Raw genomic sequence first — 24654 nt, 5'->3', positions numbered from 1 at the left:
GTCTGGAAGGTTATTGGGGTGAATTTAAGTCGCTCTTTCTGTGCAGAAGTAGAATTTGCCATGCTGGAGCAAAGCAGCTGTCGGCCTTTGAGGTACCCGGACTTTGGCTTAGTTTGGGGGGGAAGTGAAAACTTTCATCATAGACACGATAGGTGTTGGGGTTAATGAGTAAATGAGACAAAAATACCTTTAAAGCTCTTTCAAATGCTCGTTTTGGATTAGGAGCTGCATTGTGGATGCCCGACTGCATCCCCTTATCTTGCTATGGGGTAATGTACTACACCAAAAGTTAATTTATATATATATATATACACCCAGGCAGTGGTTTTCCATGTTTGTGCCATGCTGCTGTATTCGTTTAGTGCATGTTGTGATAATAGGCAGCAGAAGTGGAAACTAAGCCCAACAATTGCTGAGGGCTGTTGCAGAGCAGAAGAGAAGCATCAGGACAAATTGCTTTTTGAACAGTACCTGAAAAACTCCTCCTTGCAGGGAGCTTTGAAGTCAAGAGAAATGGTGAGCTGATCGTTTTCTGAGGTTGAAACTTCCCTTTTCAGAAGGTGTGAGTAATGACCTTTGCAACCAGGGGCATCCTGTTCCCACAAAAACGCCATTAACTGCTACCAGAAGCTGCCTTGGAAGGTGTCGCTGGCCAGGGGAAGCTCCCTGGTCCCTCCTGCCCTTGCAAGTGAGCAGGTTTGTTGCAGAAATCACTGGGATTCTGTGTCTTTGGGTCGGGTGGTCGTGGTCATTCCTCAGCTCAGCCTTTCCCTAAATCCGTGAGAAACACCTGGCTCCCTCCAGCCCACGCGAGTACCTGCCCGCACACCTGCACAGGGACGAGAACACGAGCACGTAAGTAACTCTGCATACGGAATGGGAACGGCTGGTACGTTTGAATTATCCGCCCCAAAACAAGCAACCGCAGTTGCTGTGCCGGAGGCCTTCGGGTGAATCTGCAACGTGTCCTTGTGTTTTACCTGTGGCCCTTTACCAAACCTCTGCATGGCCACAATCACAGCCCCATGGGGGAAACGGGCACTTCAACCTCATCTTTCACATATTTATTCGCGGAAAGAGGCAGGGTAGGATTCCTAGATCTGTCAACAAAGCTTAAATAGTGCAGGGTGGAAAAGCCCCCTGTGAATATCTGTACATACGGGCACGCACGTACATATTTGTTGAAGTTTTATGTTTAACCCACGGGATTATAATCTAGATTTTAAAACATTCTATACTCTTGATGAAGTATGTGTAACAGTTCCGTTTACAAAAATGTTATAGATCAGGTTCTTAATAGCAGAGGGGGGTGTATGTGTTGCATTTGTATCTCACGTTGTAGATGCAGAGTCTGGGGGGTGAACAGCAGGGTCGGGCACAGCGCTTGAAGCTTAACCAGTAGGATAATGAGGGATCGCTGGAATGGGTTTTTGGGCCTTTTCTGTGCATACTCGTTACTTCCCAAATCATTATGTTAAATAGACAAAACCTGCTTTTCAGTGGTATATGAAATTCGGAGATCAACCACACTGTCTCATTAGCTAATTAAAAGACGCTTCTTTAATACTACCAATTTTTTTCCTAAACGCTAATGAACTAATTCAGCGTTACGTTTTGAGGTAGTTTCAGCTTGTTATGGTCAACACCCTCAATCATCTCTGCCCTTCTGTCAGAGCGTGGCAATAATAAACGCTAAAACAGGTGTGAGCGATGTGAATGAACGTGGGCCGGGCTGAAACTGCCCCGTGCGGGACAGGTTTGGGTGGCGCGGAGGAAGGAGATGGCGGCAGGCTGGGTTGGGCCAGGCCCGTTCCCTGGGCGAGAAGCGATGGAACAGAACGGCATCACAAAGCCATGCGGCGGGGAGCCCGGCGGACGGGACACACGGGGTCGGGACACACGGGATCGCGCTGCTCACGCCATGGAGCTGGAGGGAAGAGGTGATGGTGTGAAGAAAGCGGGGCAAGCGGTGGCCTCCGTGAGCCGGGGCAAGCATGGGCTGCTGGTGGCTTCCCAGCCATCATCCGTACCCCTCCGTCCCCGCGTCCGTCCTGCTCTGAGCCGGTGTTTCTCGGAGATGTCTATAAAAGAGGAAATTAAGCGTTTTCGTAGGAGGCTGGTCCATAGGTAGAGCTATTTGGAAATGCTGGCTCTGCTGTTATTGAAATTTAGGAGAAGATAGTTTTGTAGTTGGTTTGTGGCTATTAGATGATTAAAACATAGCCTGGGAGGCTTCCAGAAATGGGAAAACTTGGGTGTGTGGTGTTCAGCTGAATGGAAAGAAATGGCTTTTCTTGTTCTACAAAGATGGTTGAGGTCTCAGAATTTTCCATCCTGCATCCAAATAAAATCGCAGCCTTTACAAATTCAAGAGCAGCAGCGTTGGCCAAGCACATCTGGGTTGTGCAGGTCCGTGTTCAGACCCCACTTGTGCCTGATTGAGGCTGGGGAGTTTGGGCCAGGACAGACTTGTGCAGCAAGAACACAAACTTACTAACATTTTCTTAACCTGAATTCACATTTTATGGAAAAAGTCTGAAGAGCAACCTGGTTAGCATCTGGACTGCAACCTATGGTTTTAGAAAACATAAGTACCAGGCCACTGAGGAAATGAAATGAAAGACGCATTCTGTAGGGAAAAGTGGCTGCTTACAGCTAGTTTTAGTTTTTTAATACCAGTGTATGGATTCAAAGGCTGAGAGGAGTTCTAGGAATAACCCTAAAACCTCAGGTATTTAAATAATACCTCTTAATGGTGTATCTCACCGTACTGGGAAGAGCTTAGTGTGGGAGATAGGCTTTACCGCTTGGTGAAAGCAAATGTAACTTGTAAAGAAGATCCTGCATCAGCAGGAAACGTCTCCTCAAGCCAGTACCGCTTTCTGAAAAAAAACAACACAAAAAGAACCGTAGCATTTTAGATTTCCCCTGTTGTGGGTTTTTCTCCTAGCTGGTGGAACGATGACTCGATGTGCTTGGGAAGCGTGATGTATTCCCACAAGGAACCGATGGAGGAGGTGAGGAGCCATCTCCCGGGGCTCACGGGCCTGAAGAACCTGGGTAACACGTGCTACATGAACGCGATCCTGCAGTGCCTCTGCAGCCTCCCGCCGCTCGTCGACTACTTCCTCTTGGGAAAGTACAAAGCAGCCCTGCACAAGTAAGTTCAGTTACTCGTGCTACTTAGATTTTACTGCTTGGCGCTGCTGTTTTCCTTCCAAAGAACACGTGTTGTCATGAGGATGTCCAGGGCAGCTACCTATGAGCTCCCCACTGTGCAGTTATATCCAAACTGGCCATGAGCTGCTTCCCTTCCCCGTCCTCCGAGACGCTGAGTCCGTGCTGGGTGGCTTAAGCATTAAACGCTCTGTGTCATTTTGGTGGCAATAGCAGTGTCGTTGCTGTCTCAATGACAATTCTGACTATTTTCTAGTGTCTGCAGAGTTTCTCAAAGCAAACAGGCCCGTGTTGTACCTGCAGAGATTTTCTAAGGTTATGTATTATGCTCTGATTTGCTGGTGGAGCCACCATCTTTTTGCACTTAACCTGAAGTTTCCGTGTACTTTCCCAAGGGGGAATGGCGAGGCTGTGACTGCCTTTGGCTGTTTGGTGTCCGACATGTGGCTCGGAGAGTCTGCCTGTGTTTCCCCGGAGGGTTTCCATTCGGTCCTTGGGCAGCGGTACCCAACTTTCAGCAAGAGGACTCAGCAGGACGCGCAGGAGTTCCTGATCTGCGTGCTGAACGAGCTCCACGAGGCTCTCAAGAAGGTAAGAGCACAGCTGTGCTGTTTTGGGGACTGTAGCTGTTTCCTCTTTGCATCTCCCAATTTAACGTTCCGTGTAAAACTTGCCTGTCCTGTTCTGAACTACATGATGTGGCTGCTAAAAAATCATCATTTTTGGTTCATACCATCATACACAGAATAATTCATTTGCTTCTTATCTAATGCCACATCAGGTTGCAGCCCCCATCGAAATGACAACGCTGTCAGTAGCTCCGTTGGCCTCACCTCTCCCTCTCCTTGCTCCTTCCACACTTTACATTCTTCCCGTTTCTCACCTGTCTGCCATGCCCTCATGCCTGCCTTTCTTCTTCAGATCCACTGATAAAGAGCTCATCCAGCAATTAAATCACTCTGTCTAATGTCCAGAATATTACATTTTTGCTTAATTTCTCTCAGAAAATGAATCCAGCTTACTCTGCACGTATGAGACATCACGTAATAGCGTTTTAGAGCCAAGTTCTACTAGCGCACGCAGGCAGTGACCATTAAAACCCAGGGAAGGCACTTGTGAAACGATTGCTGACATTGTGCTGATTTTTGATAGTCAAGCAAAAGAAAATGCGTTCCCGATGCAAAAGGCACCCGAGGGAGCCTCAGCGAAACACCGACGATCATCACGGAGCTATTTGAGGGACAGCTCAGTTACGACATCACGTGTCTGGAATGCAAGAGCACGAGCCACCGGCCCGAGAGCTTCACGGTTCTGTCGCTGCCCATCCCCTCCAAGAGCGCGTGCTCCCTGCAGGTAGCGCTGCCTTCTGCTCCGCGTGCGAGTCGCGGCTTACGCCAGCGCGTGGTGTTGAAAGATGCAGGTGTTCAGCTGGGGTTCCTGGGCACTGATGGGCAGGCACTGCGCTGGTCCTAAGAGAAGCGGGGTTTTCTGTGCCGGTCACTGCAGCGCGGGGGTTGGTGAGGTTTTGGGAGCAGCGCTCCCCGGTTGACATGGGATGAGGAATATTGAGATTGTGCCATAGCAACCATGAGGGTTTCTTTCACTCAAGGTATTTCCTCATTTTTTGTGGGGAAAAAGGAAGGCAACGTTGGCTGCTTTCTGTTCCAAGTGTATTTGTAATGTCAGCCTTGCTACATTAAGTTTTGGCTAGGAAGAGAGCTCCAAAATATGGCAAACTCTTCTCTCACCTTGCTTAGGATCTTCAGGTGTGGAGATCTGATTGATTTCATTTTTCTCTTTGACAGGACTGTCTCGAATGCTTCTTTCAGCAAGACACACTGACTTGGAACAACCAAATCCATTGTTCCTGGTGTGGAAGTAAACAAGATGCTGCAGTGAAGGCCACCATAACCAAGGCACCGCAGATCATTATCTTTCACCTAAAGAGGTACAGTTTGTGTGGGGCAGGGCACGGCCATTCCCTGCGATCCGTGAGACAAGGAGTCACTTGTATTTGTATAAAAGGGAAAAAAAAAATCACTGCAAATGGGTGTTTTTAGTACTTTTGATAGCGGGAAGCTAAATGGGAAGATAGAGAAATGTACCTGTCAAACATCCAAGCTGCACTCCTGCAATCTCAGACAACGTTCTTGCTGTAGTTCTCTTCATCCCTTCACTAAATCACGTATCAGCAACGGGTCTACTCACCAGAGCAGTACACCAGTGACTAGTAGACTTAATGAGCCACGTGCTAATTTTATTCTTAAAAATCTATTCTTAACAACTTCCAACCTATAAAGAAAATTACTCTGGGATGATTTGGCTTCCCAGAACTACATTATGTGAAGTCATTGTTTTATTTCCTGTTCAACATCTGCTTTCCTTGACACACTCAAATGAACGTGTGGTCACCCGCTGCAGCCCTTGCCCACATTGTGGAGGTTTATAAGTATAGTGCTGTGCTAAAAGGTACAGAGGAGAGGGATGGAGCCTGGCGTGACAAAAGAGCTGACAACGGTGCAGCCTGAAACGTTTAGGACACAGTGACAGCGACACAGAGATTTGGCTTCTGCCATTTCTAATAGACAGAATGATCACGAAGCAAGACCTTTGCTTTTCTTGCTTTACCTTTATGTTTCAAAATGCTGGGTTGGTTCATTCATTGGTTTTTCCCTCCTCTAGGAAAGTCAGCTAAGCAACCACAATATAAAAAATTGAGTGTTATTTGAAATAGTTCAACATTTTGTTTCAGGTTTGAATGGCAAGGCAAGCAAAAAAGGAAACTCTCAACTGACATCTGGTACCCACTGGGCGACCTGGATCTCTCTCCTTACAGCTCCGAGGAGATGCAGGGGCGCAAGGCCGCGGAGTACAGCCTGTGTGCCGTCGTGGTGAGCCTTGCTTTCCCTGCCGCGGGCAGCACACGAAGCCTCTGGTGCCTTGCTCCGCTCCTGTGCAAACTATCTCTGCTCCAGGCACTTAAAAATCAGTTAGAGCACGTGAGAGAGCATGGGTTTTCTTTGCTTCACTAACAATACACCAGGAACAAGGTTTTTATATATATAAATATATATTTTACCTGCTCTGGACATAATCCAGCATGTAACTAAAGAAGAGAGGTTCGAACTTCTCTCTCCTCCTTCCCACCACATCCCAGTTTTAAGAAGGCCGAACTCCTGGCACATAATTCCTGGTTGGAGCCGCCTCAGCTTTTTCAGCAAAAAGTCACAATGGATCCTGCCTGTAAATGAGGACTAAATGGTTTCTTTCCATCACTCACTGTATTCGGGGCCAGCTTATAGCGACCTGTACCAGGGCTAATAGCTGGGTTGCAAATTTACTATTGCAAAATAGAGAAGCATCATCATTTATTCGCTCTGTTTTGAAGCATTTATTTGAATTAATATTCCTTCCTGTAGGCCAAAGGGGGTGTAGAATCTTCTCTCCCATCTTTTCCAAATGCAAATAGAAATGATTGCCAATTCCTGTCTTTGCCCATAAGGAGAAAGGGTGAATCTTCTGTTTTAAGAGCCTGTGGTGTCTGTTGCAGAACCACTCTGGTTTTCTGGACGATGGCCACTACACGGCGTTCTGCAAGCACTCGGTCAGCACAAACTGGTACAGCTTTGACGATGCACAGATCAGCAAGCTCTCGGATTCCTCCGTGCAGACTCACACGGCTTATCTCCTGTTCTACACCTGCCAAAGCCTCCTCTGAACCCCTTAAAAACCAACAGTGAGTAGGTCAGCAATTAGAATTCACTCGCAGCAGTAGCCAAGTTCTGTTTCATCAATAAACTAGAGCAGTTTCATTACCTGATCAGCTGTCGTGGTCTTTCAGGAAGTAATTCCTAGAGAGAAGAGCTAAGGTTCCCAAGCCTGTTAAGGAAAGCGCATCCACTCCACTTATATGAGGTCTAGTGGTTGTTTTCCATGACAAACCTCAGACTTCCCTCAAAAGAACACAGATGCACTTATCTGAAAATTCCTGTTTCTCTGTTAGTTAAGTATATTCTATTGTTTCAAGCTGCCTTTCAGACGCTGGCAGGATGCGGTCAAAGCGCACAACCAGATCACTGGGGACAGGTGTTCCCAGAGAGAGCAGGGGATGAAGCCACCACTGCGATACGAGAAAGAAAACTGCGTTATTCTAGTGCGGTCGTTTTTGTCCCTCTAGCACTGCAAAGCTGTTCGCAGCTCATGAACTTCTGGAAAACAAGCAAGCCTGGTCTTAATTCCACCTGCAAGACACACGTATGTAGACAGAGAAAAGCTCGGAATGTAGGATTTAAGATTTCTGAACGCCAGCCTAATCAGAGAGGGAAAACGAACCCAAATCCAGAGCAGGGAAATGCACAAGATGCAACTGAAATAGTTTCTAAACTCATCAGTTTTTCATCTGAAGAACCTTTAAACTGTATGAAAATAACTCAGACTGTCATTATATAGAATCCTGACTATTATACAACTAGCCGAGAATGAAAACACCAAACCCAAACGTACATTTAACAGGATATATTTTTAAATCATTTCTTCATTAAGGTTTTTAATGCGTGTGTACATGAAAATTTATATTAAAAAATTAAAAAGGAAAATCTTGTTTGTTTAGAATAACTCTGAAGTGCACAAATATTGACAAAAGCTAGCAGAAAAAAAAATACAGCTCTGCTTTTCTATTCCGTAGTGTTGCAGTTACTTAGAGCTGGCAAACAAACGCAATCCTCTGAGTCTGAGAGATTCCCACAAAAAGGACAACATTTTATTATATACATAGTTCTGATGTGCAAGTATGCAATCCATATGTACACTTACATTCCTAACTGTTTACATCATTCTAGAGTATTCACAGTAGAATCAAGCTTAAGGTTAGAAATGTGAAAAGGCCATAACAGTGGAAGAGAAACAATAAAAAAAATCAAGATATGCCTTGGGATTTTTAAGACATTTTAAACTACTTGTTAATAGATTTCAGATGACTAAGCTAGAATTTAATTTTGGAGCAGACTAAAAATAAGGGTTGTTTCTTAAATAAATGGTAATGCAAGTATGCTTTTTAAATGGTTTCACAGATGGCAGGATTACCACAAGCATTATTAATCAGTCTTCTGATTGTTAAGCACTAATACTGACCAGAAAGAGCCTGCTTGCAGAAAAGCTGCTGCAACCATCCCAGTATCTGTGACTATATTTGTTTTGCATATTTATATGCGTTCCCATACCTACTTTGCTCTTATAAAAAGAAAACCAGCTTGCTTAACCCACGCTGCTTTATCTTTATGTGGCCACATCCACTGCTCGCTGTTCGTAAGAGGTGTAGAAGAGAATATATGCAGCTGAGGATTTCACAGATGATGCTGAGATCTCAGACACCTCATGGTCGTCAAACTTAAACCAGCGTTGTTTTGAAGCGTTTTTGCAATAGGCTGTATAGTGCCCTCCATCCAACCCGCCATAATGATTCTGCAAACATAAAAGAGAAGAATTAATGGCCTCGAAACCTGGTATTTCTTCCCCGGTTAGGGAAATAAACTAGAACGTGAGATTTTTTACTAAATACCAATACAACTTAATCAGCAACCAGCCTGGAAACCTCGCTGAATCACACAGGCTCACCCCAGTCTTGGCATAAAGAGCAGCTGAACTTTGGCATGTGACGTGGTTACTTACTGATACTGAGAACAGATTGTAGCGCTTCAAGTTGTTCTTTGGACCAATGACATACTGCGAGAGGTCAAGAGTTTCCAATGGGAAATCTACAGAAGTTTGAAGCTTTTGCTTCCATCTTCCATCATAGGAAAATCTAGAGGATCAAAAAGCATCATTCACAAGCTGTTTAAGGACGTTAAACAGATTTGTTTCCCCTGTTTTTAACCAGGATGTGATCAACTAAAACATTTGGCCCCCAATTCTGTTAATGCTTGCACATGTGTTTCTTAGCACAAATGAAGCGAGGTGACTTGTGAAAGTGCTTTGTGAAGTACAGCCTAATAAAACAGGCATCAGATTCAAATGCAATACTCATAACGTTACAACTGGAAATACATCTGGAACTTTCTCTAATTAAAAATGGTTACCTATTGCAGTGGAGCAATCAATCTCCATCAAAGCCTGGTCACTTCATCCTAATTAAGTTTCTCTTACCGTTTCAAGTGCACAAGAAGAACGGGCGGTAATTTCCAAATTTCTATTTTTTTCAAAGAATCCCTTCGAGTTTTGCAATGGCTACAGTAAAACCTATTGTTGTCAGTGAGCTTTTCCTCTTTGGAGAACAATCTAAGGCATTCCTAAAACGATATACAAACGGATTGTGAAAGGCAGGTATTCATAAAATGACAGCAAAAATATTTGTTTCCCACTTGTTTGGTGACCTGCCCCAAGTTTCTGTGCGCTATGTTCCACAAAAATGAGGAAAAGTGGTTAAATCTATGCACAGAAATAGATTTCACTGCTTGTATTAATTAGCTGCAAGTACTTCAGAACATACCTACAGTATTTTGTTTAAAACCACAAAATATTTATACTATGACCTACAAAAATAAATACTATAGATGTGGCTTCAATATTTCTATCCTGCTCGTATTTTAAAACTTTTAAGGACTTTTTTTCTCTTTTTTTTTTTTACATTTTAGAAGAATTTAAAGAACAATGAAGACTCAGATCTACCCATGTTTCAGGTTAGTGGAAATCAAGCTGGAATGTTGACTAACTCCTTCAGCAAGGGGCTGAGCAAAAGCACCACCACAATGAAGTCACAGGGCAATGGTTTTGCTTGGCGAGCTGTTTCTCCCGTGCCAGCGTACCTGCAGCGTACATTTACTGGTGGACGCGAGTGGTAACGACAAATACATGAAAGCCTCAAAGGTCCGGGACTTCTTGTGACACGTAAGACACTGCACCGTGGATTTGAACTGGCCTTGAAAGAGCGCCACGATGATGGATTCGTTGAGCTGCTTGTGTTTGTGCCAGGCTAGTTCTGCCGCTCTCAAGTCATCAAGGTGATCGTTGTTTTCCTCCTTGTACCTTTTCCTGTTGTCAGCCTGGATAACAGAAGTTTAAATATCACAGCCATATATTAATATATATAAAAACAGCAAGTCTCATCTGTAGGTAAGCATACTATTGAATATTTGCAAGAATATTTAAACATGTCAGTGTGGCCATCCATTTCTTACCTAGTTGGGCTTCTTCTATTACTCCTTATACCATTTCAAAATAAATTTCTATTTTAATTCTGAATACTAGCATTTCCTTCTGAACAAGGTTCCAGTAACATAATCTTCTTATGAAATAAGAAGTTCTTTTAAAAATGTATTTCTCTTGATCATCCGACAGATGTATCATTTGTTATAAGTGTTTTGCTTACTTTATTTAGGTCTTCGTGCAAGCCATCCATTAGAAAGAGGAGCAATTCTTGGGAGTCCTGTTGGCTGTATCCTGCAAATTGGTCATTGATCTTCCCAATTGTAATTTTAAAGTCTTTCGGACTGATGTACTTATACTGTCCTGTCCATAACGCTTTCATTATCACACCAAACTCTTCAGCCACTTCACCTTTATGCCCCAGGAAATTTGACCTACACAATTAAACAGACAGAAAAGAAAAAGTGAGCCATTCAAATAACTATTTTTATAATTTTTAACATTATTCTTATTCATTCAAAACATTAACCCAACTTAGAGTAATTTCTTTAGGTTGAGAAAAACTGGATGTTAGCCTGAGTTAAAATTTTTGTCTACTTTGGTGCTGTAATTTGGTTCCATATTCAAGATTGGGCCGATGGAAGGTACAGCCGTTTCCAGCTTGTTTTGTAAGCTGCTATTTAAATACGCTGTTTGGTTTTAGGAGACCCTAGTACACTTGTTTTTATGAATGTGGTAAGCACAGCTTAATTAAGACTGTCCAGTAAAACCTAATTAGTCACATACGCCAATTTTGAAAATGTCAAGACACTTAGAAATTAGTGTTTGTCTCCTACTTAAAAACAACCAAACATGGCCCCCTTAACCCCACTAAGTGATTTTTTTGAATTAACGAATTTTCCTTCAATTATAAAGGACGAGAATAAGAGATTGTTACCTGTTAATATCATCTTGATACAAGTTTCTGTTAAAATAATCAGCCAGGTGAGGTGCATTGCACAGACACTGTAATATGGAATTCATATAGCAAGTGTTCCCTAGGTTACGGAGTCCTGTAAGAGCTGGTCCCGATCCTCCAAACACAGGATTAAGGTTCCGAATTTGTGATGCAGAAAGTCTTGAGATTTCTGCTTTAGTGTAACAGACTGGCCTGGAAGGAAGAAATTGGTTTTTAAGACTCTCAGACTTGCCAAGGCACATAAGCCAAGAGAACCACCCTCCCTCGCAGGGAATGAAACAACCTGGCACAAGTTGTCACTAAATGCCATAATTAAGTATCCAAGGTCTGTCAATGCAATAGCGAAAAAGCCCTATCCACTGGGCTGTAATGAGGCTGTTATTGGCTCCACCCGTTGTTGTTGGGTTATTTTTTCAAGTTAACAGATAAAGACTTAGCTGTTGACTTCACCCAGTTTAAAAACCAAAACCTCTGCATTTCACAAGCTGTCAGAGGACTGGCATTTAATATGTTAACACAAATACCACTGCATAAAAAGCAACTGTTGTCCAATCACACTGTGACCTCTGAAATTCATGTTAATATGTGACAATTACATTAATTCTCAAAAGATAACTATATGTTGAACTTCTAGCAATGAAATTTAAGTCTATCACTCTTGCATCCCTTCAAACCTACTTGGAAAATTATTAACGAATTTCAGCTGGTTAAACACAAAGCAAGTCTTACATGCTATCGTATTGCATGAGTTGTGGTAGAACTTATTGAACATACTTATTGTCACGATTGACTGCAGGAGTTACAGGAATCCTTTTCTTCTCCTCCTCCTGAATGGCTTGGGTTATATCTGGGGAAGAGTAGGAGCGCTTCAGTTTGGAGTGTTCTCTTTCTCGTTCAGCAGACACCTGTGGCTTGGGTTTTTGAGTTGGAGGGGTTGATGGAGGAGTGGATGAAGGAGCCATTTCTGGTGGATACATATGAACAGTATTTGTTGGCGAGTGATAGTAACGAAAGGTTCCAGTGATTGGATCCAGAAACTTGGGGAAAGAAAACAAATTGTTTCAAAAAGAAGGAAAAAATCCATCATTAACTTACTTACCTATTTTTAAACTACTGTAAGAACGGTGCATGAGTTTTTCAAATATTGAGATGTTAACAGGTGTGACTGGCCTCAATACTTAATGGATTAAAGTTACTGGAATACACCACTTTCACCAAAATAAATATTACACATCAACTGCTTAGCATCAGAAGCAGCAGATGAGCTCTCCTGGTTTCATTACAAATAATATTAAAATTCAGAAAATAACTGTGCAAGTTGCGGGGGGGAAGGGCAGAGACCAAATTATCTAACTTAGAAATGAGACAAGCGGAAATGCATTACCAAACTGCACAAGGCACCCTGATTATAACAGAAGAGAAAGTTACCTTTGCCCAGCCTGCAGGCAGTCCTGGTATTATCCTTCCCATTTCCTCACTTCGCGCTCTCATTAACGGCTCCCGCTGAGACTAATAAACAAACAGAAATGTGAGGTACGTACGGTTACTTATGCAGAGCAGCAAGCTGCCTGTGCCCTTCCCTATATAGTTACATGATTTAATGGAAAACAGTTCAATTTTTTCCCTAAAAAAGCTACTTTTATTAGGAATACGTGCTTCTGTTAAAAACACATGGATGATCTTTTCTCCCTTTCAAAGCAGTATGTGAGTACACGTGAGATGACGAACGAGTGGGGAATGCTTGTTAATGCCATCAGAAACACATGAAGATTTCTAGTGAAAGCTTCACATATTTTTTCAGATGGATATGGCAAATTAAAAAAGCAAACAAGCAGCTGTAAACATGGCATAGTTTTTTCTTAAGATGACGACTTTAAAAATTGAAATGAGGTGCAATTTAACATAATATACTAATCATAAAGCATCTGCGCTTGATTGTTTTTGGCTACAGACAACACGTTGTATTTACTTTAAGTCTTTCAGTATCTTGTTCAGAATCCTCTCTAAGGGGTCCTGGCTTTTGAGCTCCACTGTCTGGTTGTCCTTTAACCCCAGTTTGCTGTAAAAGATTTTGAGAGAAGGCTTTCAATTTTCATCAGGAATGTCAGTAAAAAAAATGCTGATAAAGCAAAACAGGGAAAAAGCAGAGTTATACTTTCTTTTGGTTATTAAACACACATGCCACAAAGAAGTGGTTACAGCAGGTATCTACGCATCGTGTTTATTTTTCCTAGTCTATTGTATAGGCAATTTGCTGGAAGAGCCTTTGTGCTTAATGTTTCATGACATAAGGCAATCTGTAGTTTCAAGTTCCACCTACGCTACTTTTCCCCCCTAAAAGCTGTGGGGTTTACACTTTATGTTTAAATGAAAGACTTTTTTCCCCTTTTACTGCTCACTGTGACAAAGCCTCTCCATGAAAAAGGCGCACTGTGAAACCAACATTATGGATTTATTTTGTAATAGGCGGTCATTTGGGGATTACGTGCAGTTGCTCAGTCAAAAGGTCAAGAATGACTGTGCTAAGATTGCCCAGGAAGTTTTGGCTTGGGGATTTGCCTTACACAAGCATCAAAGTTTGGTCAAATAACAACTGCAATTGCAAAGGGAGAGCAAAATATCCTAACACATGTTCTTGTGAAACAGTTTTAACAACATCTGTTCTGTTATTAACTCAGCTTCAAAAATGGCTCCTGTTTCACAATCACACAAACCCTGTGCTTGCAGAAATGTTGCGATTTTTCTCAAGATTTTAAGGAAAGAAGGAATTGTAACCGCTTCCCCCCAACCAAAGAGTTGGAACTAGACTGTTCTCAGCAAAAATAGTAGAACAGGTTATTGTTTTGCTTCCTATGTCAGTCAACAAAATCTTGTTGTATCAGCATCTATGCAGCTGGGGGCACTAAAGAGTTTGTTATGATAATACAGTTCTGTCCCTAACATACAACACTATAAAATACAGTACGAGGCTGGTATAAGAGACAAAATGCCCCTATGCCTCTATTTTTGAAACAGAGGATTGCAGCCTATGAGCCATCCCTTGCCCCATGTGAGTGGGAAGTTTTATTAGCATACGATTCCTTGCTGCCCACCCACGACAAGAATTGAGGCTGTCTTGCAAAAAAAAGAAATGTAACTATTTGAGTCTTGGCTTTCAATTTCTCATGTACATTTACGTAAAAATAGTCCAAATAAAAAATCCAATGATGTATTTAAAATTTCTAGATGGATATTAGAGTATGCACTCACAAATCATCCTGAATAATTACTCCCCATTTAGCAATGCTTTTCTTTTCCACTAACCTTGCCTGAAACAGTCGTGAAGGTCTGGGATGTATCACCCAGCGCACGTCTCTGCATTTCTGGTGTTCGAGTTCCCTTTTCTCTTTCTTCCATAGACATTTTGTCAATCTCAATCCTTTTTGCACCAGTGCTTTCAAGTTCATTTTTACTTTGCTTTTTTGCATCTATTGCTTCTTTGTGTACCCGCTCTTGTTCTTTTTCCTCCTGTTCTCTTTTTATTTGCTCATCCCTCTCCTTCTGTTCTCTGTCCTCTTTGGATTGCTGTAGCTTTTCTTTGTGCTCCTTTTCTTTCTGTTCTTCTTTTGCTTTTTGTTCTTGTTCTTCTTTTTCGCGCTTGAGTCTCTCTTTCTGTTCTTCTTGTTGCCTCTCCCGAAGTTCTTTTTCCCGCCTGTTTTTTTCTAACAGAGCAGCAGTTTCTGCATGTACACGACTTTTTTCTTCTTCTGTCAGAAGGCTCTTTGCATCACGTAACGGCTTTGTGGAGCGGTCGGGAACTATTCGTCCATTCTCAACAGGCTGGCTGTCACTGACTGTGCTTTCAGATTTTGGTCTGTTATCATCAGGGATTTTTAGTGAAGGCTTTTTAGTACGATCAACCTGTAACACAAAGTGTAGAACAGTTCACTACAGCTATTACTGCCCCCTATGCTTCTTCTAAGTGAGATTTAAAAGAGAATAAAGATAATATAAAGTTGACCTCTACCAGAGAGACAGTGAACTTTCAGTGCCATTAGATCTGGTAACTCAAATTGCTTTTTGAGGTATTCACTTAACTTCCAGGTGTGAGATAAGAATCAACAAGCCCTACCAAACCATAAGGTCAGCATTAAGCACTGATTACCACAACTCTTAATTTTCAGGCTTTCAAAGGTGAACATTTTAGAGTAATCAGGCTGCCTCATTGGGTTGGGCTCTCTCAGTTACGTGAGAGCATCCGATTGAGGCTGAGCTGCTTGATGGGAAGTAGTATTTAAGAACAGCTTGGCTTAGCTCAGACCTAGGAAAGCCAGTTGGTTTTGATGCTGAAATAGAAGTTCTGAAGAAATAAAAGCTAGTCTAGGCCAAGGGAGAACAGAAATAAGGTTTAGGGTCTCTTGGCTGAAATCTGTACTAAAGGCAGTATCTAAAAGGGGGAAAGTGAAGAGTTTGACTTCAGTGTTGTCTCTTAAGGAGAACATTGTTTTAGTGCAAAGACTCCACAAAGGTGTCTTTAGAAAGTTTTACACCCATGAAAGGAAGAAACAAATCCCTATACTTTCACTACTGGACCAAGAGTGACAAGCCACCTAAATGGTTTATTAGTTGAAGGAAAATACAGTTGCTGGAAAGCAGACCTCTGGAACAGCCAAGGTAAGCCACAGCCTAACTGCCCTCCCTGTATTTTATCACGTGTATGTTTTGAATAGAAAAGATGGCTTATAGGCTTTCTGAATTAATGATAGTTTCCTGACCTTCAGTTTCTCGGGTGCTCATATCAAAATATTCACAAAACACTCTGCAATCATGTTATGTGTATTCAGTTTCATAAAATTCTGTATATTAGTTACCATGGTGTCACAGGTCACCAGTCTCTGTACCACTGTGCTTATGTACAAGGCTTGAACAAGTACTGAGTGTGTTTGTGGATTTAGGATCCTGCATGTGGTGGGTCTCTAGTAGATTAACTATATTTTAAGTCTGAAAAAAAGCACAGCTTACCTCAGGGATAGTTCTTGTAATCGATACTGGATTAACAACAAGTGAACTGTCAGATTTTGGAACAGCAGCATCCTGTACATTTGGTCTGTTAAGCGATTTTATTCTCTCTTCCAAATTATCTCCTGTTTCTTCATTTTCAATCACTTCTGTTGGAGATGGCTTTATAGCAGCAACGGGTGGAACAGGAGCTGGCTCTTCCAGAGATGGATACGTAAAATCCACTTTAGGAGGGAAGGGAGGAGGGAAGCATGAGAGAGCTCTTGAGACAAAACCACAAAAGCAAAATAACCCTCATGTTCCACCTCAAAACTTAGATTTAGGCAGAACAATGCTATCCCAAACATATTTGCATGAATTAAAGATACATCCAGTAATGTTAAACACTTGGTGGGGAGAGGGACGTGACCCATTATACTTACAAGAAACAGTCACTGCTTCGCTACTGCTACGTTGGGGTGGAGTTACTTTAGCATTTGTTGTGTACTGAGGAAAACAAAGGAGCCAATTTTCATAACCTCCTTCTAGAATTAAAGGTTCATTCTGCAGTATAGTTTTGCTTTCCCACTATAAGAAAAAGAAGTTTGAAATAATTTAAAAATAGAAACTCTTACATATTAAGTTGTTGAAATTTCTGTGTCTAGTCATTACATCAAGAGACAGGTTACTTTTGAAACTTTAAGAATTAAACAGGCTGTAAAAACCCTTTGAGGAACATGGATCCTCTTTGTGTTCGGAGAATGCCCAGCACAGGTTCCCGGCTTCACCTACAACAGGGTCTGAATATTTCCAGTACCAAAAGAAACACTTACTACTACTTAATGTAACCATCCTCCGTGCAGAAAAATATTTTTGTTATAATACCTGCTTCAGTTTCTTATCTGGTAAGTTTGCTGAGTGATTAGGGGCATTGGCTTTAGAAAGCATAACATGTGCTTTCTGAAAAACCCTTGAGAGTTCAGGCTCCAGACCGGCCTTCTCCTGAGGTCCTCACTATTGGAACATGAACAAGGCACAGAGGTTCAGAGACTATTCTGCAAAGCAATGAACAGGGAGAACTGCTTGAAGGGTCTCTGAAGCTCAGTCTTGAATGCCTGGCTAATAGAAATGTGCAGCCTTTCAGAAGCGTCACCTATATAAAGAGCAGGAACAGCACAGCCAGCGTTCTGACTTGAATCTGCTTAATACTAAGTCTATAAACTCCTTGCACTGATGAAGCCCAAATTTAAATTCATGTTTCTCTAAAAAGTATTTTCAATAACGCCCAAACTTAACCAAGCTCCAAGTATTTCTAGGATCTCCTTTATCAAAACTCCTTTGTTCTAGAAAGTGTCTGGCTGACAGGACAGCAAAGCCTTGCCTTCTTTGGCCTGCCTGCACAGATGACCAGACAATTCCCATGAATAAAGAGTTACTTCTGGCAAACATTACTAAGTACTTTCCCTAATAACCCTGAGACAGCTGTTGAGGAGGGGAGTTGAATTGTTCTGCTGTTCACCTATAGAACAAATTGTATTGTCCTCTACTAGAGCACAAGCATGGGAATGTGAAACTTCAGACTATGCTTCTGCTATCAAAAAAACGCAGTCTTTGAAAACTGAACCAAGATGTTTGCCTGAAGTGTCATTAAGTTTTCCATATACTTTGTAATTATTGGTGCTTCAAGACCTTATTTATTGAGATGAATTAATATAAAACACGAAACTTGCCAACCTTAAAAAGTGCATCTTTCAGGCTCTGAAGAGTTGTTCCTAGCTTTAAGTCTTCAGCAGAACTAAACCAGTCTAGCAGTATAACATAATCGAAGTGTCCTCTTCTCTTCCATGGATCTCTAGAATCCTCTGGGAGCCTGGCTTCAATCCAATTAGCAGTAACTCTGAAATGTATTAATATGCATTTAGAGACAAACATAACATTTTGTCTGATATATAATCTATGTGCCCGGATAAAACGAACATGATTTGGCTTGAAGCCAGTACATGGAAGAACAGAGCTGTCCAGATACATCTCACCCATAGTATATATTGGGAGCACTGAAACTAAGTATACAAGCTTTAAAAGCATGTAATTTTGTACAGTCAATTTATAAAAATAAATATTCTGCTATCATTTAACGTTATTTCATACCCAGGACTGATAGCTTCTTCTGGGACACTGATAGATCTTGGAATACAGGACTCCTGATAATCCTTCAGTCTTCGAGCATCCATTATAATCAATTCAAGATTTTTGTCCGACATCATCGCAAACAGTTTCTCAGCTGTGACTGCTCCTTGAAATAGAGAAGCTATTAGATGTAAAAAGCTACATTATAAGTGGAGATAGCTATGATCACATCCGACTAGTGCAACAAAGACTGCAAACGGATGTAACAGAAAAGTCCCACAAAGCCATGGAGGTGAGACACTACAGAATAAACACATCGGACCTTCTGCTCCCACTGCCGTGGTGATTAGCACCTGATCTGCTGAATCAGACAATACTGAACATTCCAGTGATAAACTACTTTAACTTTTTGTGGTCTCATTGAAATCAAGCTATATAGGCAAGCATTTGTGAACTACAAGCTGCAGATGTTCCTCTTCAGTTAAGAACTCTAGAGAACGTTTTCACATATTTAGTACAGGAACACAAGCCAGGAGGTTGGGAAAGAAAATTTCTTATTTAACTGAGAGAGCTGATGCATTTTAGCGTTGCCTAGATATTTTTGTCAGTTAAGGAGACATTTTCTTTCTAATTTGACTACTTTAGGGCTAGTTCAATTTAGTTATTAAACTGTTGAAAAACTAAATACAGCTTTCTAAGTTCAAAAGAAATGATGGTGGCTGCAACACAGAGCTTAATTACTAAGTTGCTGTTACTGAAATTCAGGAAATACTAGAATTGAATCAAATTAGGTAATAGTTGTGTAGTCATATGGAGACCTTTTCCACATCTGTGTGAACATTGTATCTCTTACCACTCAGACTGTCAGACTGATCCTTTCTTTCCAGGGAATGCTTCCTCTCACCATTAACCTGTGTTGTAAGGGGGGGGAAAAAGTCAGTTTAGTATCTAATACTCACAACCAAGGTGGCCAACAGACACTGACTATCTCAGAGCTTGAAGAAAATGGGTCTAAAAACAAACCAACCCCATGATTCTGAACTGGAAACAGCTACTAGCAGAGATCAAATGCTAGATTAAAACTCTACATTTAGGGTGAATTAGAGAGTTTGTAAACACTCCGTTACCCTTTGGCTTTTTCCTTTGGAATCCACAGTACTTTCTGAGGAGTTTTTGGCTGAACTCTTTCCATCGTCTTTTGGTTCCTGCTTTTTCTGCAGCTCTTGTTTGTCCCTCTCTTCAAGTTTTTTCCGAACTTCAGCTTCCTCATATCTATTTGGAAAAAAAAGCTTTTTTTTCAATATTGTGTTATTGATCAGCCTTAGGTAATTAACATCAGAATCATCAAGTCTTCAGGCAGGGGAAAAAAGTATTTCAAGTTTTCAAAAGTTAAAGTATTGACAATCCTTGTTTCATTTTCCTCCATGACTGCATGACATTATTTCTCCCACTCTTGTGATGGTTTTCTTATTCTTAAATCCTGGCTTGGGTCCAATTTCTTAGCCACTGCTCTTAAAGCTAACTCTTTTTCTCTAAAGCTGGGGTCATGCTTAGCTGTGATGTCACTAAATATATTAATAATAGACTTTACTTTGTAGAGGCAAGAGTAAGTATTGGTGACTTACAGGTAAACTTCAATATATTATAACAATCATCCCAGGTATTGGATTTGGTTTTACAACAGGGCTAACAATAACAGGCAGAAGTTAGTTAGGTCACATATCTAAATTTCTTTTTTCTGAGAAACTGACTTTATAGTGCTCTTATGTCCTCACCTATGTTTGTTTGTTTCAGACACTGAAGCTTCAGTGAAGTCAATGCAAGAACCATGTGTGCTTGTGAGTTTTGGTAAACCTAGGTCTTGCATACAGCTGTCCTTTTCCTAAAGGCTTAGGCTTTAAAATTGACCTCCCAGCCTTTTGCCTTTGTAAGGACAATCATGATATTGTAAACCAGTGGCCTCCAAACTACAGCTTTTAGATCACCAGCTGCAGGTTTGTATAGTCATAATCACTGTTAAATAGCATCCAATTATGTTTAATGTAACTGAGAAGCTGAAGGGTTACTAGTGATCCATAAACCAAAAAAGAATGTTTTGAACAGTTTTGATGACTGAACTAAGCAGTGAAGCATGAACAGTAAACTGTATAAATAATTGCTTGTTTTAATCAGATGTTGCCTAATCAGAATTAAAATGACAATGACAACACAGCTGTATTTCATATCAAAAGCACTGTGTTAATAAACTAGATCATTAAAACAAATTCTGACTCCAAGTCTACTCCACTAATTGGTCACTAATAGGAAGGAGGCTGCAAATCCATAATTTTATTTTTCAAACAGGCTTCTTGATTTGGCAAAGGCACTGTAAGTGAGAACAGAGCGTTTTGTTCTTTGGAGTTAATGGCACTAAAGCATTTTTCAGATTTTTAGTTTAGTTCAATTAATATGGAATATTTACCCATCAATTTCCCATCTATGCCTTTGAAGCACATAGCAGGTCATTTGTGTAGGTATTCCTGCTGCTATACAAATGATGTTTGAGCAGCTCCGCTTTTAGTTAACAATTAACATTCAAACTATTTGCTGGCCTACTGCCTGGAGAAGAAATTACACAAATAATTTCCCTGAAACCACTTCTGTAGTTTGCACAGGAGTCATGTTTCATTTGTATTCCCTTTAAATATAAATACATTTTGCCCATAGTAGCTGAAAGTTATTAATTGTGTCAACTTTCGAAATCTGTTCCCTTCAGAAAAAGCCACAAGCTACTAAGCAATAAGTTTCTCAATTCTGGGTTTCTGTAGTTCTATCAGTGTATACTCTTACAGTGAACTTGTAGCTCTGGTGAACTGTAATACCCTTAACTAAAAAAATCAGGAAAACCTAAAGATTGTTTCATCCATAGCATCACGAGACATCTTTGGAAAGTCTCTTTTCATATATATGTAACTACACTCTCATTTCCTTGTTCACCCAAACCAACTGTATGGATTAAGTACTTCAAAGGGCATAGAATGCGCTTGCACAATAATATCTGGGGGTGGAACATGGGGAAGAGAAATGTGCCTGGCTGAAAAGAAAGAGCAAAAACGATGAGAAAGGGGCAAGAAAAATACTTGCTAAGGATGTGAGGAGGAGATAAGGCTGGAAGCAAGACATACAGGACTAAATATCACCTAAAGACAGATTCTACCTTACAAGGTTTTCCCGACATGATTTTGTGGCTTATGGCACACAGACATGTAACTTGACAGTTGTAAATCAGTGATGCAAAAGCCTGTTAGCATCAGCTCAGTTACCTACTGGCAAAACTGCATTTCCACACACGTCTGCATGTGGCAGAGGTAGACAAAAAGGTGTATTAGCTAACGAAAGATTAAAAAATGTATTTTGTTAATGTAAACTCAATCCACACAAGGAGGACTTTTAAACATATATATATATATATATAAATACTAGGAACATTGATTAGTATACTTGGTTTCAGATGACCTTATGATGAAAAGGGTAAGGAGGAAATGGCTCTTGATCATCTCTAATGTATATATAGTTTATATCTTGTACTTTCTTTTTCTTAGTCATTAAATAAATATAGAAGACAATATCAACAAATCATAGTTCTTAAGAACTGAGACAATGCATACAGTGGCAAGTTATTGGAGTCTGATGACAACAATTATCTCTAGTAACAGACTTCTGTGGATAAACAACTTAAGGCCTCAAGAGTTTTGGGTATCTAACATCAAGTGCAATCCCTTACTACTAAGTACAAGGAAAACCTGCAATTGCACATGTACAGGCTTCAGGTGTAATGAACAATATCTATTAACTGTTTTCACGTACCTGAGTTTAAGGCTGTCTGACAGTCTTTCAGCTTCTTCAATAGCTTTTTTTAAATTTGTAGGTCCAAGAATTGAATGAAAATAATCCTAAAATTACAAGCATCACCCCACATATTAATAGTACAGCTTAATAATGCCTACTTCTGTGCATATCAAGAGCTGCTACTGTATAGAGAATTGGTTTAAATACTGACAGATCTGACAATTTATACTTTACATGTTTAAAAAACAAACTGTAAAAGCAATTAGAAATAGACTTGTCATAAATAGGAAGGAAAGAATATCATGAGACAGTTTACTTAGTACCAGTGTAATCCTCAGAATGTGCATTAGTGTAATTCTCTGTACTTCTATTATTTCTACCAATGCAGAAGATGTCAGTCAGAAAGCTTTTATACCTGTTGCTGCTTAAAATCGGGTCTCTTTTTAATAAAGTTATAAACAGTCACATATTTCATATATAGGATGTATGCTTTTTCTTCATCTCTGTCCAACCTGCTTTCCTCCGCTGCCTTGAAAATCTTAAGGGCACTCTGCACATAACTGCAATCAAAGAAGAGGAGTAAAGCGTGTGATTGACTTGCGCCCAAACACACTTCCATTAAAAGATATAACTTTAAGTGTTCAAAGCCTCTACCCATATGTCAAGCATTTGATTTTTACCATCTTAATATAAGGCTTTCATTAAACATAAATTACAATCGTGCTCCTCCGAATGATGTTTCTCTTTGTTAGTTTGTTAACTAACCTTATTTAAAATCTACCATAATTAAATAGCACACTGAGACATGGAAAAAAGTACTCTTCCTTTCTAAAAATAACTTTTTTCTTTTGAGGAAAAACTAATTAGTGTTAATTGGTGATTGTCTAAAAAATACTAGAGGAAAATATTTTCTATTCACACATTTGCTAAACATTTTATTTTTTAAGAATTTGCATTCTTGTAGCCTTTTCCCAAAGAACACAAATTTCCATGGGCATCATACTCTGTCCAACTCATGTTTTGGCAGTATGTGGAGTTACATTCTGTAGGCAACAAGCACATTTGATGTGAAGCTGAGAGATCTATACATAAGACTATCAAAGTTTTATATATAACAGAAATAACTGAGGAAATTTAGATTCACAACATAGTTCTGGAACTTGGTTAGAAGAGTAGCACTAATACTTCTAATATTAATTCAAAATCAATTAATATATATATACCTCTTTGTACTTGTCTTTTCAGGTTTTATTTCTGTCTTCTTGTTGAGATCTTTCAATGAAGTACAGAGGTATAGCTCCTTAGGTACAGATGCCACAGCAGGCATGTTAATGTTGTTACTTATGTTCCTTCTAGGATGGCACAGCTTCTTAGAAGTCTCTATCAATATTTTTCTAGGAGGAAAAGAACAAAATTAGGAAGAGCCCAATTATGTTTCAGTGACTTTTAATATAGTTTTAGTTACCTTTATGGGGCTATTACCTAATCTAGCTCACCTCATGTGAGCTAGCACTAGGTGCAAACAGAGCAGCTGTACAGTTAACAGCATAAATCAGTCCTCAAAAATTACTTGAAACCACTGCAGATAATTTATCAAGAATGTTAACAATAAGTTGCTAACAGAAGAGTAAGAAAATAAGAAATGCTGACTTAATGTTCAAGATCATCATATACTGCATCTTTATTCAACTGTAATGCTAGTAAGTATATTATAAAAAATTAGCTCACTTCTCTGTACTCTGAAATTTGTAATGGATCATTATTTTATCACTAGCTTAGCACAAACCTCTGCAAAAACACACTACACCCTTGTAAAGGTGACTTTTAATGCCTTGGTAAGAGACAAGCTGAGAAAAGGAAGGTTGCTATTGTTAGAGTTGACTTGAAACTCCTTGGACGTGCTGTAGGTCTTAAACTGGGTACTGTTGTCTTTCTGCTTTCGTTTGGAAATGCTCTGCACACAGACATGAAATAGTTAAGCAGAGTTTGGCCAGAAAGGACCACTACATCATCTCATCTGACATTCTGCACAGAGCAGCCTATTAAGTCTCATACAGATAGTCTAACTAAAATATCTTTGAATCTAATACTCAATAAGCTATTTTAGCCATGAGACATTAAGGGGTGAGAAGCACTGGAGAAATTAAGGGGAACTAATTAGCAGATGTTCAAATAATCCCAGCAAATAAATCATTTCCTAGTACTGTGCCGGTGATCTGTAGGTGTAGGTGATCCCTTCCTGAAGCACACAGCTGGTGTTCCTCCAAGCACCACTGCACACAGCATCACTAGCTTGACCGTTCTTGGTCTACAAACTGGCCATCAAATCAAGATACCAAGTGAAGCCAAACCTTTGGTAAGTTCATGTTGGAAATAAATGCAAAAATAAGGTAAGATGCACGTCTAATGATGATTCTGTGGTTTAAGGTCTGGCGTGCCAAGAGAGA

The 24654-nt window shown here is 40.4% G+C and overlaps 2 protein-coding genes across 11 annotated transcripts in view; one reads left to right on the top strand and one right to left on the bottom strand.

Moving 5' to 3' along the window:
* Positions 1-16497, top strand: USP50 (ubiquitin specific peptidase 50). 5 transcript variants are annotated; one of them, XM_065847783.2, is made up of 9 exons: positions 1-92; positions 493-696; positions 2951-3160; positions 3573-3768; positions 4330-4530; positions 4983-5125; positions 5930-6068; positions 6728-6921; positions 9807-9895. In XM_065847783.2, the coding sequence occupies exons 3-8, from the start codon at positions 2970-2972 to the stop codon at positions 6893-6895; spliced, it is 1038 nt and encodes a 345-aa protein (XP_065703855.2). In that variant the 5' UTR covers positions 1-92; positions 493-696; positions 2951-2969; the 3' UTR covers positions 6896-6921; positions 9807-9895. The 5 variants fall into 5 exon arrangements, with proteins under 5 accessions (XP_065703855.2, XP_071670181.1, XP_071670179.1 ...); XM_071814080.1 differs by having other exon boundaries at positions 6728-6913; positions 9807-9880; XM_071814078.1 differs by lacking the exon at positions 6728-6921 and having other exon boundaries at positions 493-688; positions 9807-16497.
* The window catches only part of USP8 (ubiquitin specific peptidase 8), a 24521-nt gene continuing 7544 nt past the window's right edge, over positions 7678-24654 (bottom strand). For 3 of the 6 annotated variants that reach the window (XM_071814072.1, XM_065847774.2, XM_065847773.2), the window contains 19 exons: positions 23431-23601; positions 22623-22767; positions 22226-22311; positions 19507-19651; positions 19233-19290; positions 18401-18560; positions 17987-18149; positions 16696-16840; positions 16277-16497; positions 14579-15175; positions 13245-13334; positions 12704-12784; positions 12050-12312; positions 11255-11467; positions 10541-10751; positions 9978-10214; positions 9319-9461; positions 8845-8977; positions 7678-8637 (listed from right to left, as the gene is read on the bottom strand). In XM_071814072.1, the coding sequence (XP_071670173.1) occupies positions 8452-8637; positions 8845-8977; positions 9319-9461; positions 9978-10214; positions 10541-10751; positions 11255-11467; positions 12050-12312; positions 12704-12784; positions 13245-13334; positions 14579-15175; positions 16277-16497; positions 16696-16840; positions 17987-18149; positions 18401-18560; positions 19233-19290; positions 19507-19651; positions 22226-22311; positions 22623-22767; positions 23431-23534 (3381 nt within the window). In that variant the 5' untranslated portion in view covers positions 23535-23601 and the 3' untranslated portion in view covers positions 7678-8451. The remainder of the gene's footprint in view (positions 8638-8844; positions 8978-9318; positions 9462-9977; positions 10215-10540; positions 10752-11254; positions 11468-12049; positions 12313-12703; positions 12785-13244; positions 13335-14578; positions 15176-16276; positions 16498-16695; positions 16841-17986; positions 18150-18400; positions 18561-19232; positions 19291-19506; positions 19652-22225; positions 22312-22622; positions 22768-23430; positions 23602-24654) is intronic. The other 3 variants (XM_065847776.2, XM_065847777.2, XM_065847778.2) reach the window with 3 other exon arrangements.

This window comes from Patagioenas fasciata, chromosome 12 (assembly GCF_037038585.1).
Source record: "Patagioenas fasciata isolate bPatFas1 chromosome 12, bPatFas1.hap1, whole genome shotgun sequence".
Classification (NCBI taxonomy): domain Eukaryota; kingdom Metazoa; phylum Chordata; class Aves; order Columbiformes; family Columbidae; genus Patagioenas; species Patagioenas fasciata.
Note: the sequence above shows the minus strand (reverse complement) of the source record. Positions and strands in the feature narration are given on the sequence as shown.

Coding starts and splice junctions, on each gene's coding strand:
- USP50 (XM_071814078.1), top strand. CDS start 2,970: ATGTGCTTGGGAAGCGTGATGTATTCCCACAAGGAACCGATGGAGGAG. Junction 3,769..4,329: donor TCCACGAGGCTCTCAAGAAG/GTAAGAGCACAG, acceptor GATTTTTGATAG/TCAAGCAAAAGAAAATGCGT. Junction 6,069..9,806: donor ACAGCCTGTGTGCCGTCGTG/GTGAGCCTTGCT, acceptor TTTACATTTTAG/AAGAATTTAAAGAACAATGA.